Source organism: Sitophilus oryzae, unplaced genomic scaffold (genome assembly GCF_002938485.1).
Source record: "Sitophilus oryzae breed Bouriz unplaced genomic scaffold, Soryzae_2.0 scaffold_610_pilon_pilon, whole genome shotgun sequence".
Taxonomy (NCBI): domain Eukaryota; kingdom Metazoa; phylum Arthropoda; class Insecta; order Coleoptera; family Curculionidae; genus Sitophilus; species Sitophilus oryzae.
Genome location: NW_022147208.1, coordinates 154,624 through 172,786, shown reverse-complemented (window position 1 = coordinate 172,786; position 18,163 = coordinate 154,624). Strand labels below are relative to the sequence as shown.

Sequence of the window (18,163 nt, the reverse complement as noted above, 5' to 3'; positions counted from 1 at the left end):
CTTGCAAAATGCTTTTCTTACCATCTGTCTCGCACTCTCTCTCTTCCAGTATACATTTTAATTCCGACACTTTCAAGTCTTTCAACAATTTTTTGGGAGCCATTGTCTGTCTTTTTATTTTCCTGGTCTATCACACACGCCACACTTGACACCAATTGTTACGTTTTTCGTCGGTTCCGTGTGGATAGAAAGTCACAATTTATTTAAACACTATTTATTTAACACTCACTAACAAAACAATAACGATAAAAGACTTAAAGAACTATTTACAAACGATTTGTAACTAAGAATTTATTTTTGAATTTTAGCGTCAACTGTACTTGTTCATTTATAACTGCCCTCTCTAGGCCACAGCCGCCGGCTTTTATACCTACAGCTAAAAGAACTCTAGAATAGTCCATAGATCGTTAGGTGCATAGAGAAGGTTTCGATTGTTCTCGTATGTACTACTCCATTCCAGTGGAACTCGTTTCTTCTCGAATCTTCGAATGAATCATTACGGTGTCTATTCTTTAATGCGATGTTAAGGTCATCCGAGGGCGGGCTATATAGTTAGGTTAGGTCGAGTCCTCACCGGTCCGCAACAATATTATGTTAACTTACTTATATGAAAATATTGCATGAAAATTTAATATATTCTCTAAGAAGTACGCAATGAACAATTATTGCATTAAATAAAAACAGCATTTTTATATGTATTTCTTCCAATTGGGTTTCCTATGTAACATCTCTAAGTTGGGATCATTCGAATATGGTTTTGATATGAATTAGTGATAGTATTGTTTCTAAAGTCTTAATTTCTAGATTTTTAAATTTACAAGTACGTTCACAACCTGAGAACATGACTCTATTTGCTTTAGAAATAACCTGTGAGAAATAACTCACCTGTATTAAATATGCAGTGTGCTATTGAAATAGTGGAGTAAAACCACTGTGTTGACGCAAAGCTGCAAAAAGATTTCATGTTCAAAAAAAACCGCTTAGAAGACGAGCGCAAAATAAAAATAAATATTACAACAGGGTAGTGACCTTGTTTTTTTTTAGTTTTCCGGTATTTTGAAACTTAAATTAAAGTTCTCGAAATACGCTTTTTAAGTTGACTTCCTGGCCTGGATACCCAAGATCTTTTAAAGTCAATGTCTTGATTGAAAATGAATCATTTTTTTTGAGACAGTTATTCAAAAAATTTGAACAATTTTATTATCTCCAAAGTCTCAGGTCGAAAAAGAAAATATTTTCAAAAAAAGCGAAGAAGAGATGAAGAAATCTGAGATACAGCACCAGATATTGCAATTCTTTACAAACTTATTTACTTAATCTTTTTATATCTCAATCAAAATCTTATCTTTTAGTACTGCCATAATTTCTTAGGACCTGCAAAACTAAAATGGTATAATAAAATATAGTATGCCATCATACCTGAAGGTCTAAATAGGTATTTAGGTATGATGGTATACTAAGGTAAACAAGATAAATCTTGTTTTTTTACTGGTCGCTTTTATAACTAGTATTTTTAATGTCACTACCAAAAAATGGTAGAGTTAGGTTCTATAACTGTGTATTTTTGTAAGTGTGTGTGTGTAAGTTTCTATATATGTACAGGGTGTCCCAGAAATAAGTGCAAGTATTTGAAGAGGTGGTAGATCTCGCAAGTCCAAAATAACGGAATTTTACTTTGAAAATTTCTAAAAAAATGATTTTTGCTCAAATTTTGAGAACCACTGGATCTTTTCTGGATTTTCTTTCTTTGTAAATTTAATCTACTACCAATGTTGCCATATTATAAAAAAATATGTTTTTTAATTAAAAACTAAAAAAAATCCAAAATTCCGAATTTTCAAATTTTTTTTTCGCGAAAAAAACTCATAACCGTATTTCTGGGGTTGAACTATACTACCAGTTGAAATACTTGCACTTATTTCTGGGACACCTTTTACAAGGTGTTTCAGAAATAAGTGGAAGTATTTTAAGGGATGCAGGATCTGTACAGGGTGGCTCGAATTAAACGCTCATCATTGGGATTTTGGAAACCGTAAGAGATACAGGATCGGTTAAATGGAGGCAAAGTTGCGCAATTTGATGCTCAATAAAATGCCGTATTGCATTTTGAAAAATTCCGAATACTTCCGAATATATTCGAAAAAAAAACGAAATTTTCAATTTTGTTTTCTATTGTTTCCTGGCTTTATTTGTTAAGATAACTTAAAATGAGAAACACATTTTCATGGCCACTTTTTCTGCTCTATAACTCTGTGTGATTAAATATTGACTCTGACGTTTCGGCTTCTGGCGACCATCATCAACTTAATTTTTTTAAATACGGACCTAATTTTTTTTTTCAATTTAATTAAATCCTTTCATCACTCTTAAAACAAACACTATATATAGTCACTTGGATATTTGTCGACGTTTCGTACAGAAAATTCCATCACCAGAATATTTTATGCAAAAAAATGCAATACGGCATTTTATTGAGCATCAAATTGCGCAACTTTGCCTCTATTGAACCGATCCTATATCTCTTACCTAATTCTTATCTCTTTCCGAAATCCCAATGATGAGCGTCGAATTCGAGCCACCCTGTACATCTGGCCAAAAGAAATCGAATTATTTAACTTTGAAAATTAAAAAAAATAAAACATTTTGAGAGCCGCCGACAGCAATCAGTAATTAATCAGCCGAAAATACCAAACAATTACCAGAATCTCAGTTTGTTCTATGCCCAGTGTTAACACATCGACTAGAAAGGTTAAAGAACAACTTATCGCTTTATCTAAAACCGCAACTCTACGCTTAAAACTTCATTTCAGTGTGAATTTTGACAGCACTACACTTATACGTGTATTTGGCACAAAATACATTCATATGCCCCCCATCTGAATTATTTAGGATTCTTTTTTGACAATTTAAACTCCTCTGTTTTTCTACCTCACACTCTTGTTTTTGTGACCTCACACTCTTGTTTTTGTGAATAAACACCAAAATAATTGATATTTCTATTTGAATAATAAAATTATTATTACAAGCTTACCTTACATTTGTCTTTTTTTTTAGTTTTATCAGAGGTTTACTGTTTGGGTAAAATCTTAAATGAATTGGATAGCCTAAAAATTCTATCAGCTGATCTATTTAAATGTAGGTCAAGCGTTGACTATTTACATTAGTAGTGGGAACTATCGAATGAATACTATGGAAACATTCGATAGTTGCAATTCATTCGAATAATTCGATAGCTGGTAAGAAAACATTCGTTGAAAACTATTCGAATAAAAATTATCGAATAGATGCGTCATCTGCCTTGAAATATTGTATTCTAGTAATGCGGCAGCAAAAACCATTCATTTATAAAATTCATTCATTTATGAAATTCATTTATTCGTCAGGATCGATTATAATAAAATATTAACTGGATTTTAGTTGTCGCCCGGCGACGTAGGTTTCTTTCCGAGAAACCCGACAGCGGTCGGTGGCAATGCTATGAAAGAAGCGGCATCTTTGATTTTTTGCGGAGTCATATAAAGATAAGGACATTATTATTTTTTATTGAGGTGCTAGTATTTACACAGAAAATACATTATGAAGGGCGCTGTTGCCATATATTGGTATTAGTTGATATTAGCAAAGAATATTATTGTTTGGCTTTAGTTAGTTAGGGATAGTATGTCTATATATTTTGCATTTTTTTTTAATAATATTCTGTTGTTACACTGCAATAATACTTGTTATTTTGGATGTAGGAAAATGATTTTTAAAGTTTTTAAGCAAAGACTGGTTTAATAAAAATAATAATAACAGTAATAATTTGTTATACCTATTAACAACAAAAATTAAAATAATTTAATATAAACATTTTTTTTACGTAGTAGCAAAATATAAACAACAAATTAGATGTCAAAATTATTTATATTAGATCCTATTTAAAAATAATATAGTCTTTAAATTTTTTGGCAACGTTGGTTTATTAAATAATAATAATTACAGAACTAATTTGTTATATTAACAACAAACTTTAAAATCATGAAATATAAATATTTATTAATTTTCTAAGCATGCAGTGTAATGGAAGGAAAATATAAATAAAAAATTAGAAATCAAAATTATTTATATTAGGTACTTTATATTACTTTTAACAATAATATTTACTTTTACTGGCATTTTACTTTAAAAATAAATGAAATATTTCTTTGCAAAAAACTACATGTAAGAGAATTAGCATAAACAAAATACAAACATCGTTAACTTTTTTTTAAATTGGCACGTGTAAAACTTTCAATTTAATGTTCTCACCCCATAGTTTGAGTTCGATAACCACACATTTACTTAACCACATTACTTAAATATGATTATTAAGTTCAACTAATTCATATTATTAAAACATCTAAAATACAAATATGTATTTTTAAAATTAATTCTAAGTTCATCTCATCTCTCTTAAAAATTGCTACTTTTAAAAATTTCCCATTAAAAAATAGACCATATACCATATATAATAAAATAATTGAAAGATCGGGCTACGGAAAATCACACAAATTTTCGGAAAAATTTTGACACCTGCACACACAATCGTCAATTAAAAAAACCACTATTTTAGTATTTTAAATATTTTAATAAACGCAAAAATAGCACAGTATTTATAAGGCGAAGTTATAAAAATTTGTAAGAACTAATAATGCACTGACGCACACAAAAATCAAACGAATACTAAATTTCATTTATCAAAAGCATTCGATAGTCGTGGCTCAACGATAACCATTTAGTCGCACGGCGAGGTTGTCACATATGCTTTAGTATACAAATGAATGAATGATTTTATTCGAATAAAACCATTCGATAGTTGAAATCATTCATTCAATAACCATTCGATAGTCTAATTCATTCGATAGTTCCCATCGCTAATTTACATACCGAATAGAGGGCGCTGATTCTGAAATTCAGTTTATTAAACTGCAAAAAAGATATTTAAAACATAGTAGACGTTGAGTTATAATTAATAGTAATCTACAATGATTTGAAAATCTAGAGTTAATAAAATTAATTTAAGTATTTTTTTGTAGAAATTTAAAAAAGTGAACTTATAATTTATAAACATACAGAATGTGGATTATGGTTATATTTAGGGGGTGGTAACATTGCATTCTCTCGAAGCACTATAAACAAATTTCCGGAAATTCAACAAGCGGCACTCAAAAGTTTTTCAATATTTTCGCGAAAATGTGAAGAAAAATATAAAATTTTCAACATTTTCGCAAAAAATCTCATGGACGTGATTCTGCGGTCGAACTATTCTACCAGTTAAAATACTTGCACTTATTTCTGGAACTTCCTGTATAACCGTTTTTAGATTATCACCCGTTCAAAAAATATATACCTTTACAGCCGGTTCTCCCCTACGGTTATAAATAAATATGTTTTTTTTATAGAATTTGCCAAACAAGGATTTTCCAAAGATATTTGCCGCAGCATGATAGCGATGGTGGACTTTGACATGTCCGGAAAGCTAGGATTAGACGAATTTCAGGTGTTATGGACGTCGTTATGGGCTTGGAAGGTTTGTACAAAGAACAGTTAGCCCGTGGTTACATTGGATGCGAGTCCGTGCGTTGAATACCAGGTTTAATTTTATTTGGGATATATTAACATGTTGATGGAGACATTCTAAAATATTCAAGAAATATGACTGGTTGCTGTCTTAATTCCTCAAATGTTTTACATATCCATTTTCTTCTCCTCTTCTTGCATATAAATCATTTACCCAACATTTTCTTCTTTTCATAAGTAGTTATTTTAACGTTATATCCTCAGACAGCATCAAAGTAGAGGCGTCCGTTTGACAAACTCGACACACAGGACACCATCAACGCGCATCGAATGTAACCACTAAAATAGAATAGTCGTGCGAGTAAATTCCGTCAGAGCTCTTACGTTTAAAAAACGCACGGACCCGCGTCCAATGCAACCATATACGTATTATTTATATAATATGCTCAGGGTTCCCTATTTAATATACTCAGGGTTCCCTATTTAACCCCGTGTGCAATTTCTGTGCCGTAAGAAAAAGACAACATAACCCAGCTCCATATTAAAACTGCATAAGTCTATTTCACCCGGATATGGATTGAACTGCGATTGCGCCAAACTCCGATTGATTGTTGTTTTAGTTCTGTTTGGATTATTTTTTATTTGTGCGCGTAAAAGAGTGATTTTGTTTAGTTTATTGTTTCCAACTATTTTTTGATATTTTTCCAACTCCATGATAATGTGTTATAAATAATAAAAATATAAATAAAATTGAAGGTTAGGTGAAATGTCAGTCAACCACTTCCCTTTAAAAACATCGACCAATGAAAACTTCTTCAGGTGAGGCATGCTCAGTTAAATGAATATCCGGGTGAAATAGACTTATGCAGAATTCCATATTGTTCTTTCACTGTTCGGGCTTCACTTTTTGGAGATTAGGCTGAGTATATTTGTAAAAAGTAATACGTATATGAATGCAACCGCGGGCTTAACCTTAACAAAATAAAAAAATTGGCGCCAGGAGGCACGTATAGCCCCATACTAAAATATGTTAATATCTCGAAAACTGCGACTTTGACTGATTTTGATGTTATTACAAATTTTGTTGCAAATATTATTCCTAATCTTAATTTGAAAACCGCGTTTCGCCAGCTACTGTAATTTTGGAGTTACGATTTTTTAAAATTTTTAACCCCCTCCCATGCCCCCTTTACTAACCCCCCACCCCCACCAAAAACTAATGCCCAGATTCTCGGGTGCCACAGTATTTTTGTGCCAAATTTGGTTAAAATCGGTTCAGCGGTTTTTGAGTTATCGTGTTACAGATTGACAGACGGACAGACAGACAGACAGACACCATGAAAATTATTTGTATTTAGGTCATTTATGACCCAAGTAACTCATTTTGAGTGAAATTAAAAAAACTTTTTTTTGCAGATCCTAATAGCCTACCATACCTATTGGTATGGTCGGCTAAAAAGACATATCACCATAAGCCCGCGGTTACATTGGACGCGGGTTCATGCGTTTTTTTAAACGCGCGAGCTCTGACGGAATTTACTCGCACGACTATTTTATTTTAGTGGTTACATTAGATGCGCGTTCATGGTGTCCTTTGTGTCGAGTTTGTCAAAACGAACGCCACTACTTTGATGCTGTCTGAGGATTTAATTTTAAAAAACTACTTATGAACAGAAGAAAATGTTGGGTAAATGATTTATATGCAAGAAAGGGGGAAGAAAATGAATATCTAAAATATTTGGTGAATTAAAACAGCAACCAGTAATTTTTTTTGAATATTTTAGAATGTTTCCAGCAACATTAATTATATCCTAAATAAAAATAAACCTGGTATGCAAAAATATTCAAATTTTTAAGGAATGTATTGGGCCCAGAGATATAAAAATTCGAACGCTCGGACGTGCACGTAGTAAAAAAACAAACCAGTTTGTTTTCACCCGGCCAACGGAAATTGACGTACGTGCACAGACACGCAAACTCCAATGCAATGTGACCGCCTGCGTAGATACAATTTTTTGTTTTTTGCTGCGTGAACATCCGAGCACGCAAGACCAAAAAAATGCACGGACACGCATCCAATGTAACCACGGGCTAATACACCAAAACACTTTTACTTTTACACTGGATACGCTAACCATGTTAGCATAATTAGCTGATGATTAAAACTTAACTAGTATCTACAGATTCAGCGTTTATACAGGGTGGTCCGAACTGTATTCCGGAAATTTCGGCAGCATATTCTGCAGATAAAAATAAGTAAAAAAGTTTATATAAATGTATGTCCTAAAATGCTTAGTTTCAGAGATACAGGGTGTAGAAGTTTAATTTTTATTTCGATTTTTTCCAAATAATTTCTGAAGTAACGTCAATATTTGGATGAAAATTTGTGTCTGGTAGCTTTTTGACATGATAAATTTGATTTTCATGTCAATATGACTTCTACTTGTAGAGGGCGCCACCTACATATTTTTTAACTGGTTTGAAGAGTAATAACTTTTCGTCCATACCTGTATAAAATTACTGAGTAAAAAATATACATTTACGACTTTTTTTACGTAAAAAAGGTTTCTTGGTAAAAATCGCTACGAGTAATGGTTCTCGGGATATTTGGAATCGAAATTATCAATACCTGTCATCATTGACATAAATTAAACACGTTGAGACTAAATAGTTATTAGACGAAAATCATAAATTTGAAATGTTTTTGTGTTAAATGCGCAACAGAAACTGTTTAATTATCATTTTTTCGCAGAAAAATTTATGATTAATTTAGAAAAATAAAAATGTATTATTTCAGTCAAATCACTATACTCAACGTGTGTTTATTTTTTGTCAATAATGACATGTATTGACTATTTCCATTCTAAATATCTTGAGAACGGTTTCTCGTAGAGCTTTTTACCATGAGACATTTTTTACGTAGAAAGTCATGGAAATATATATTTTGTCACTCGGTAGTTTCATACAGGTACGGACGAAAAGTTATTACTCTTCAAAACAGTCAAAACACATGTAGGTGGCACCCCCTACAAATAGGAGTCATATTGACTTCAAAATTATATTTCTCGTGTCACAAAACTCCCAGACTTCCAATTTTTCATCCAAATATTGACGTTACTTCAGAAATTATTTTGGAAAAATACGTCTCCAAACCATACGTATTGGGAAAACATGGAATAGGAAACGTAAATAGCAATGGTGAACGCTTGCTACCAACATGCACAGAGTACAACCTTTGCATCACAAATACATGGTTCAAGATGAAAGACAAGTTTAAAGGTACCTGGAAACATCCCAGATCAGGCCACTGGCATCAATTGGACCACGTCATCGTTCGAAGGAAGCATCTGAAAGATGTCAGACTTACAAAAGCCAGAATAGATGCCGAATGTGGTACTGACCACCGTCTTCCACACTGCAAAAAGCAAAACAACATGACCAGATTAAACGTACGGAGTCTAACGAACAAAGACACCGCCAACGCCCTCCGGGAAGCCATCAGAGAACAGCACTTCCACCGATAACCTCAATCTCCTAAGCTGAACAAGGCTGGATACAATTAAGGGATGCGATTTATAATATCAGCGAGGAAAATCCAATAAAAAGAAACAACCAGACTGGTTTAACGAAAATGAACCACATATACAGGCTTTGTTGGAACAAAAGCATAGAGCACATCAAGCAGTCACTGCAAATCCACATAATCCAAGGCTGGTGGACAACTTTCAAACAGCCAACAACACGCTTCGAAGAGAACTGCGCCAAGTAAAGGATAACTGGTGGTCACAAAAAGCAAATCAGATTCAAGAGTACGGCGCGCATCACGACTATCGTAAATTCTTCGAGGCTGTAAAAGAAGTATACGGCCCAACTAAGAACGTAAGCTGTCCAATCAAGGCACAAAACGGTGAACTTCTAAAAGAGGAAGAGCAAATCAGAAATCGCTGGAAAGAGCATTACAGCCATATCATTAACCAAGACAATATCCCCAATATGCCAGCACTAAACACAATACCTCAGTATAACAGCATTGATGTATTAGATATCCCAATAACGGAACAGGAAATAAAGGCCTCCATAAAACAACTTAAAAACAACAAATCGGCTGGCTGTGACGCGATTCCAGCGGAAATCTATAAGTGTGAAGCAAAGAACTTATTGGTCATCTTAAGGCTCTCTTCGATGTCATATGGGAAAGGGGAGAGGTACCTCAGGACTTTCGCAACGCGAATATAGTAAATATATTTAAGAACAAAGGAAGTGCATCAGATTGCGGAAACTATCGAGGAATTTCACTACTGGTTATCGGAGGTAAAGTTCTCGCAAAAATTATGTCAAACCGCCTTCACCCACATATAGAAAAAATCTTCCCAGAATCGCAAACGGGCTTTCGCACCAACCGCGGTACCGTTGATTCCATATTCTCCGTCCGCCAACTCCAGGAAAAAGTAAAGGAACAGCAGAGTAAACTTTATGTTGCATTCATCGACCTAACGAAAGCCTTCGACTCTGTAAACAGAGATGCACTTTGGGCAATTATGCAAAAGTTCGGAGTGCCCAACAAATTTCTTGGTGTGTGTAAAAGCCTCCATAACAACAACAAGTCGAGAGTGTCACATCATGGATCACTGAGCTATCCCTTCCTGACAAATACAGGAGTTAGGCAGGGATGTGTCCTAGCTCCTCTCCTATTCAACATATTCATGGCAGCGCTCTCTATTATAGTGGATAGCAAACTGCAGGAAAGAGGAATGAGTGTTAGATACAGGTATGACGGCGGTCTGTTCAACATAAAAAGACTCAGGGCAAAAACACGAATCAAATTCATCACAGAACTTCAATACGCTGATGACTGCGCTCTAGTTGCAAATACGTTACAGCAATTACAGGAAATGCTGAATACATATACCTGGACATACGAGACTTTGGGCCTTAAACTGAACATCGATAAAACAAAAATAATGTGCACTCCCCCGGAAAATCATAACAGCGCTATAAAAATCGGAGAAGAAGTATTGGAATATGTATCGGAATTTAATTACCTCGGCAGTTTGATTTCGGAAAAGGCAAATATCGACTCTGAAATTCAGCACAGAATCAGCGCCTCAAGAGCATTCTGGAAATTAAAAGACAGGGTTTTCTACAATCATGACTTGAGCACAAAAACAAAACTTGCAGTCTATCGAGCAGTAATAATCCCCACCATGTTATATGGAAGCGAAACCTGGGTGCCGTACCGCCGGCACACGAGTGCATTAAACAAGTTGCAACAGAGACACCTTAGACAACTTTTAAGAATCAAATGGTACCACCATGTCTCAAACGTATCAGTCCTTAAAAAAGCAAGCTGCGAGAGCGCTGAAGTCATGATTACTAAATCTCGCTTAAGATGGGCTGGCCACGTATGCAGGATGCAAGATAACCGCCTACCGAAATCTCTTCTTTACGGTGAACTTGTATAGGGTAAGAGGAAACCGGGTGGACAACTCAAAAGATACAAGGATGCTGTTCATGAAAACTTAAAGGGGATAAGTATGCAGCATCAGTGGGAGGAAGCAGCGCACAATAGAACGCAATGGAGGAGAATTGTAAATTCAGTTAATCACGACAACCAAAAAGTAAAGAGGCAACAAAGTAATGAGATTTTTGAATGTCCGGAGTGCGGAAGAGAGATAATATCACGTATCGGGCTTTTCAGTCACAGAAAAGCTCATGACAGGAAACGCCCTGCGTAACCATCTTTTGATGCGTGTCAAATACTCGTTAGCGAGTAATGGCAGTAGTAGTAGTAGTATTTTGGAAAAAATCGAAATAAAAATGCAAATTCTACACCCTGTATCTCCGAGGCTAAGCGTTTTAGGACATACATTTATACGAACTTTTTTACTTATTTTTATCTGTAGAATATGCTGCCGACGTTTCCGGAATATAGTTCGGACCACCCTGTATATACTCGCTCAGTAGCTCCAAGTAGGCGTGGCGAAAAAATAGCCAAGCGTGTCAAAATCAACCGAGCGTAATAAAAAAACCGAGCAATTTTATATTTAAATATAATTAATTATATATTTAAAATAGTCAAATTGGGCATTTAACCCTTAATTTGAATCATTCAAATATTCATTAAAAGAAATTAATCAACCAGTTGTTTGCGCGAATACCCTGTATATAAATATGAAATGTTGCAGAAAGCTTGGCAAATATTCGACCCGAACCATGTAGGAACCATAAGCGGGTTCGAGTTCGGAGAGGCCATCTCTGCTGCAGGATACGACGTCAGCAATAGAGTGATGAATGCACTGATGCATCGCTACGGCAACAAGAATAGACATATACAGTTCGACGACTTCCTAATGAGTGCCATGAAAATCAAAACGATGATAGGTTAGTCTTGCTTTGTCTTATTCTTCTCCAAAAAATTCTATATGGGTATTTCGCCACTGTAAGAAAATCTACAAAATAAAATAGTTTTTTTTTGTAAACACTGCTGCGTTAATCCAACGGAAACTACTTGTCAGTAGTTAGGTTTACAGATAAACACGTTTGCCTAACGAACAAAACCATGCTTAACGTTTCGGAAAGTTTATATTTTTCATTTTATTGATTTTATAGAAAGCACTGTCATTAAAATGTTGTTTCCTATGTTATAGGGCTTTTTTCTCTCTACAATTTCCTGTCTTACAATGAATGTACCGTTTGTGTCGGGGAAGGGATCATAGTTTCATAGTTGTCGATTTTCGAAAGAAATCAGTACACGTATATTATTTCGTATATTTTCCATTTTATTGATTTTATGGAAAACACTGTTCATTAAAATGTATCCTAGTTATAGGGCTTATTTCCCTCTACAATTTCCTGTCCCACAATGTACCGTTTGTGTCGGGGAAGGGATCATAGTTTCATAGTTGCCGATTTTTGAAAGAAATCAGTACATGTATATTATTTCGTATATTTTCCATTTCATACATTTCCACTTACATATACAGACCGAACCACCGTAGTAGTAACATAGGCAGAACTGGACGAATTAAGGTGTACGCGCACTGAATCGGTACCAGTCCGGCGAGAAACGGCGAAGGCGGTGACTCGACTATCGTAGATAGGTAGAGGTAGGAATCTGGCCTCTACAGGCCGAAATGTTTTAGTGGACGCCGGCGCCGTCATATGTACGATGGTCGCAGTCGCTTTTGCTGGTCGGTCCGATCCGATGCAGTGCGCGCCCTCCTTTAGCGTATACCCGTCCGCCGGATAAAAAGCATGCGAAAAAATGCGATAAAATAAAAATAGGTAGATATGTGATAAGAATGTTTCGGAATTTGTATTTATTCGTGTTTTAATAGCCAAAACGAATACCTAGATTCTCGCGACAGTTCTCGTGTAAAATTTATTTTTTAAGTAAAATAATAGATGTTTACGAAGTTCGTGAGAAAATTCAAATTGTAAAATGGTATTTCCAAAATAGGTCTTATCGGAATATACAAACAATTTTTCCAGAAACTTTTGTAAACAGGCCAATTCCATCTTTACCTACTGTATCAAGAGTTATTAATAATTTTGAAACACATGGGTGCGTGTTCCCACAAAAACACAAAAAGCCTGATGTGTTGATTAATGAAGAACAGGAGTTAAAGCAAGTATTCATTTGTGCTACCGCGGATCAAAATCCCACGTTTTCAAGTAATCAAATTGCTGAGGTGGTTGTCCTGCCCACAATGCCCATATTGTTCAAGAATATTTGAACAATACTTTTCCCAACCGTTTAATTAGTGGACATGGAACTATTTTGTGGCCCGCTAGATCACCAGATCTTTCTCCCAATGGCTTATTTTTGTGGGGTTATGTAAAATCCAAAGTGTATGGTCATAATAGGGCTAATAATCTGGATGAGCTTCAAGTAAAAATACGAGAGGCTTTCCAAACTATTAGCCCTAATATGTCAGCCAATGTCAGACGGGGATTTTACGACCGCCTAGGCTTCTGTCTAGCACAAGAAGATGGTCTTTTTGAACACTTGTTATAACTTTTTCTTATTTAGAGTAATATTTTAGTTTCTTTTGGATTTAGAGAATTTATTTATTTTTAGTTTTGGCTTGTGAACACACTCAAATAATAAATATTTAAGTATTTTCATTTTAAATGTTACCTTAAGTGAAGGTAAACACACTTAAAATGAAAATAATAAATACTCGGCACTCCTCGCGTCGTATTTCTAGTCTGTCACGACCGACCCGTCCAAGCACAACTGCAACTGCGTACTGCCTGACCAGACCAGCCGACTAGCCGGCAGTGAATCTCGAGTAGGTACGAACGCAAAACGGGTAAACGTAAATTCGTCCGGCACATTGCTATGTTACTAGTAGCCTGGTGTTCTCTGTATAAATCTTACCAAAGTACACTTTCCTTATCAAAATGCTGATCAGAGACCCTGCTCTCGAATCAATTATTTAACTGTCATGTAAAATATAACGCAGGTTTACACCGAACGCAGTAAATTTTGTTCGATGATATATACTTACTTGTGGTGCTTCTTGGATGAAGTGGGAGAATCATAATATGTTTGCTGGTATTGTGTATTGGCAGGACGCCTTCTAAAAATATATTTCACTTATTCTTTTTGGTGGATTTTTTATGTTGTTTTGATGATTGAAATGGAAAATACTAATCTTTTGAACGGAAGTATCAATGGACTTTATTAGGATCGTGGGGTACTCTTACTAATCGCGGGTAATTTTTACTAAAAATTGACCTCATAAATATTTTCATAAATCAAAACTACACTATTTAAAAATGACCTCAGTAATTCCACAGTAGTATTTTAGATGTTGAATTTAATGGCCCTATGTCCAGAATCTAATATTTTTGAACTTTTTACAATTATTTGTAATGTTGTATTTTTCAGATATTTTCGAAGATTATGAGGACGAGAAAACACAAACAGCCGCCTTTTCTATCCAAGAATGGTTGGAGAAAACCCTGTATAATTAAGAACACCGTCTTTTCTTTGGGATTACGATCTCGCCGTCTTCTATATCATTGCACGAAGCGATATACACTATACAATTTTTATATTTATTAAGCGAGAGATATGTTCTATTAAATCATTAACTCATTTTAAAATATTGTCGAGATATTTATTTATTGTATAAATGACGATATTGCATAAAACAGATATGTTAGAGTGGTCGCAACTAAAGAAGAAGCCAGGAGCGTCATCAATGACGCAACCCTGTATAGCGACACCGCCCCTTGCTTGCGACACAGTTTAAAGAATATATACCAGTTGGCCAAAACGCTGGCCGTATGAGGGATCAACTAAAAATACTAAGGAATTTTAATATAGCAAGTAGAAAAATAAAAACACAGTACTAGTTTTATTGATTAAAACAATTTTAGGCGTCTTTAATAATTGATCAATATTTATTTACTTTCTTCTTATTCTCTCTGTCTCTCTCTGTCTTTATTCCTACAAGAGGAATGTAGTGGTTAGGCAGTGGTGTTTTTCTTCTTATTATTTAATAACATATCTCATTGTTTACAAATATAAATACAATATGAATTGAAATGTGAAATAAAAAACGGATTTTAGTTAAGTACATGATCTTATAATAGCAATACTAATTTATTCATGTTAATTTTACAACAAAATAATTTACATATTTTACCATCAATGTTAATACATGAGGATTATAAATTCTTATTATACGTATATTCAGGTGAAATGGTGAAATATTACAAATAAAAATATAGATAATACAGATTACAATTTTATTTCAGGAGATAGTATTTGTAAAGTTTCTTATACATTTTTCTTAAGCTAAATAAACTTAAAAAAAATATAAGTTAAAAATAAAGTAGGTTTTAACAAAAATAACATTCCCTAGACTTAAATGTATCTTTAACACAAAAGAAGGTAACACATAATAAGTAGGAATACATAATCATAATTACAAATTTTTGAGAATACTAAGCTTCATATTATTTTTATTTAATTTTACCGTTTTAATATCTATATTTATAAATATAAAATTATATAAGAATTCTTGCCATTTCACTGCTCATATAGAAATTTAATTTCACACTGTGTTTGTCATAATGTGGATCAACCTGCTCTCATTACCGGTTTCGGAGCCCTACTCCATCATCAGGTGAGCTTGGGTCGATTCCACAAAATGACGAACACCGCGCAGAGTACCTAATTCCGACTTGGCCGGCGTGAGTCGGAATTAGGTACATTATGAGAAATACAGTATTGAATTCAATTTCTATATCAGCAGTTAAATGGCAAGAATTCTTATATAATTTTATTATTTACTTTCTTTATTTATACTTTCACAACCATCTACTGTACACATATTTCTACTACACATATTTCTAGCAGACATTTTATTCACAATTTGAGCAAAACAACTAAAACACTATTTTTGGTTCACCCTATGCGTGTCGGGCCAAAAACAAAACTAAAATAAAGTTGGGGCGCTGTGTACCCGTGGAGCAACGGATGTAGACTGACCCAAGTCTACAAGACAGGCGGGGAGCGGCGGAATGGATTTTGATACGGGCGAAGAGTAAGCCAACTGGTATATATTCTTTAAACTGTGCTTGCGATTTGACGATTCGGTGATGCATGAGCGCGAGCTTAGATATTTTTATTCTAACTTATCAAATAATATTTCGAATTATTTTGCACGGCACTGTCTAACGCCGAGGAGGCCTTCATAGGCAAAATATTGATGACGCTCCTGGCTCCATCTTTAGTTGCGACCACTCTATTTATAGAATAATATTCGACTAAAATGACCAGATTTTTAGTCAACCAATGGACTAAAGGACGAAGGTGGGGAGGTAAAATAAATAACGGACACATTTTGCATGTATAATAGTTCTGACGTAGTATTGTTCGTTGAAGAAATAAGAAGATACGCAACCTTATGGGCGATTTGGTGGTACAAAACCTGTCAGAGATTGAGCTGGCGTTACCGTCAGGCTGTTCGAGATTTAGTTTAGCTCTGCGCCGCTGCGCGTTTATAGTCGTTTACAGCGCAGCGGATAAAGAATACTGTAGGGGAGAATGCCCAACAGTGAGACACATTTTTTTAAGACCGTAAAAAATATTTTATTTTTTCATCAAAATAAACTATTTTAGTATACTTTAAAGGCAAACACTCTTTCCTAAACATGTTTAATTAACTACTCCCATTGAGACAAAAACATGTCTTAAAATTAACAATATTGTTATTATTGCATTTGTCTCATTGTTGGGCCCTAAGGTCTAACAGTAAGACAGTGTATGTCCAACAGTAAGACAAAGGAAGTTTTAAACAAATAACTATTTATTAATTACTTAAAATAGTTAAGAGTATTTATTTGCGTTTGGCATAAAACAAAGTAGAGCTGTCTTAAACAAAGAACTTAAAATATAAACGCAAGTGCTAAAATAATTAACTTAGTCTAACGAAATAAAAAAGAGTTTCATAAATTTTTGTTGTTAATGTAACTTCGACTTAAAATAAAGAAAAACTCTGTTATATAACAAATTCATAAACCAAATATTATATGTGTTAATCTGACATAAAATAACAACGCTAAAATGTTAATATTTAACATTGGACAAATGTCCGTCAGGGTAGATTGTGACAAAGCATTCATCTGTAGAAGATGAATCTAAAATTGGTTCTTCTCCAGAGGTATCGGAATCAATAAACACTTGTTTCTTCACTCTCTCCACTTTGAATTGTGTTTTCTTTGGTTCATATTTAACTTAGCTAAGTATTTTTCTTATATTGCATTTGCCTATAATATTTTTTTTAAATATTAATAACAATAATACTATCAATAACATGATAGACATGTTCAACAGTGCCAACGAGCGCCCAAAAGGTTATGTCCAGTCCCTATGTCCCAGTATTACACAGAGTCGTAAAGTCATAGCACAACGGGTGCACTGTCTGTGGGACACTGTCTCACTGTTGGGCAATATATTTTGTCTCACTGCCAGACATAACTATTTGTCTCACTGCCTAACACCAGTCGGCCATTTTGTAATTTATTTTATTCTAAAACTACTTCAACAAAAAAACTTAAACGTATATTCTAAAACACCATTCTAAACTTACATCTCCATTAATGGATTCATTAAAATAACTAAATGTTGGGCTAACAGACCAAAGAAAACGCACATGTTAAAAATTATTTTTTGCTTCACAAATTTTATTGCGTGCAGTTGACATATATCTCCCATCACTGCAGGTTTCATATTTGATACAAAATAGTTGGTATGTAGGTAGTGTTTTACTCTCGAAAAGGGAATTGGATTCGACGCCTTTTAAATGAAGGGGATTAAATGTCTCACTGTTGGACCTGTCTCACTGTTGGGCATTCTCCCCTACCATAGTTCTGCTTTCAGTCGACACAGAAGTTGAGTGGTTGCCGAAGATAGTATTGTAAGAACTACTGATTAATCCGTATATTTACGGATTTTTGGTACAGTACGTTAATAATACGGATTTTCTATCATTAAACAATTTAATATAACGATTAAACAAAAAACAGCTTCAGAGTTGGCATGAAAATAAAGATTGCTGTTATTTCACATATAAAATATTATGGTAAATGTCAACAATCGTCATTT

At 34.3% G+C, this 18,163-nt stretch overlaps 1 protein-coding gene across 3 annotated transcripts in view; it reads left to right on the top strand.

Annotated features, from left to right (window-relative positions):
- The window catches only part of LOC115887705 (calpain-A-like), a 113,439-nt gene extending 98,787 nt beyond the window's left edge, over nucleotides 1-14,652 (top strand). For 2 of the 3 annotated variants that reach the window (XM_030907178.1, XM_030907179.1), the window contains exons 14-16: nucleotides 5,421-5,548; nucleotides 11,724-11,919; nucleotides 14,435-14,649. In XM_030907178.1, the coding sequence (XP_030763038.1) occupies nucleotides 5,421-5,548; nucleotides 11,724-11,919; nucleotides 14,435-14,520 (410 nt within the window). In that variant the 3' untranslated portion in view covers nucleotides 14,521-14,649. Of the gene's footprint in view, nucleotides 1-5,420; nucleotides 5,549-11,723; nucleotides 11,920-14,434 lie in introns of all 3 variants that reach the window. The other variant, XM_030907177.1, reaches the window with a different exon arrangement.
- The last annotated feature ends 3,511 nt before the right edge of the window (nucleotides 14,653-18,163 follow it).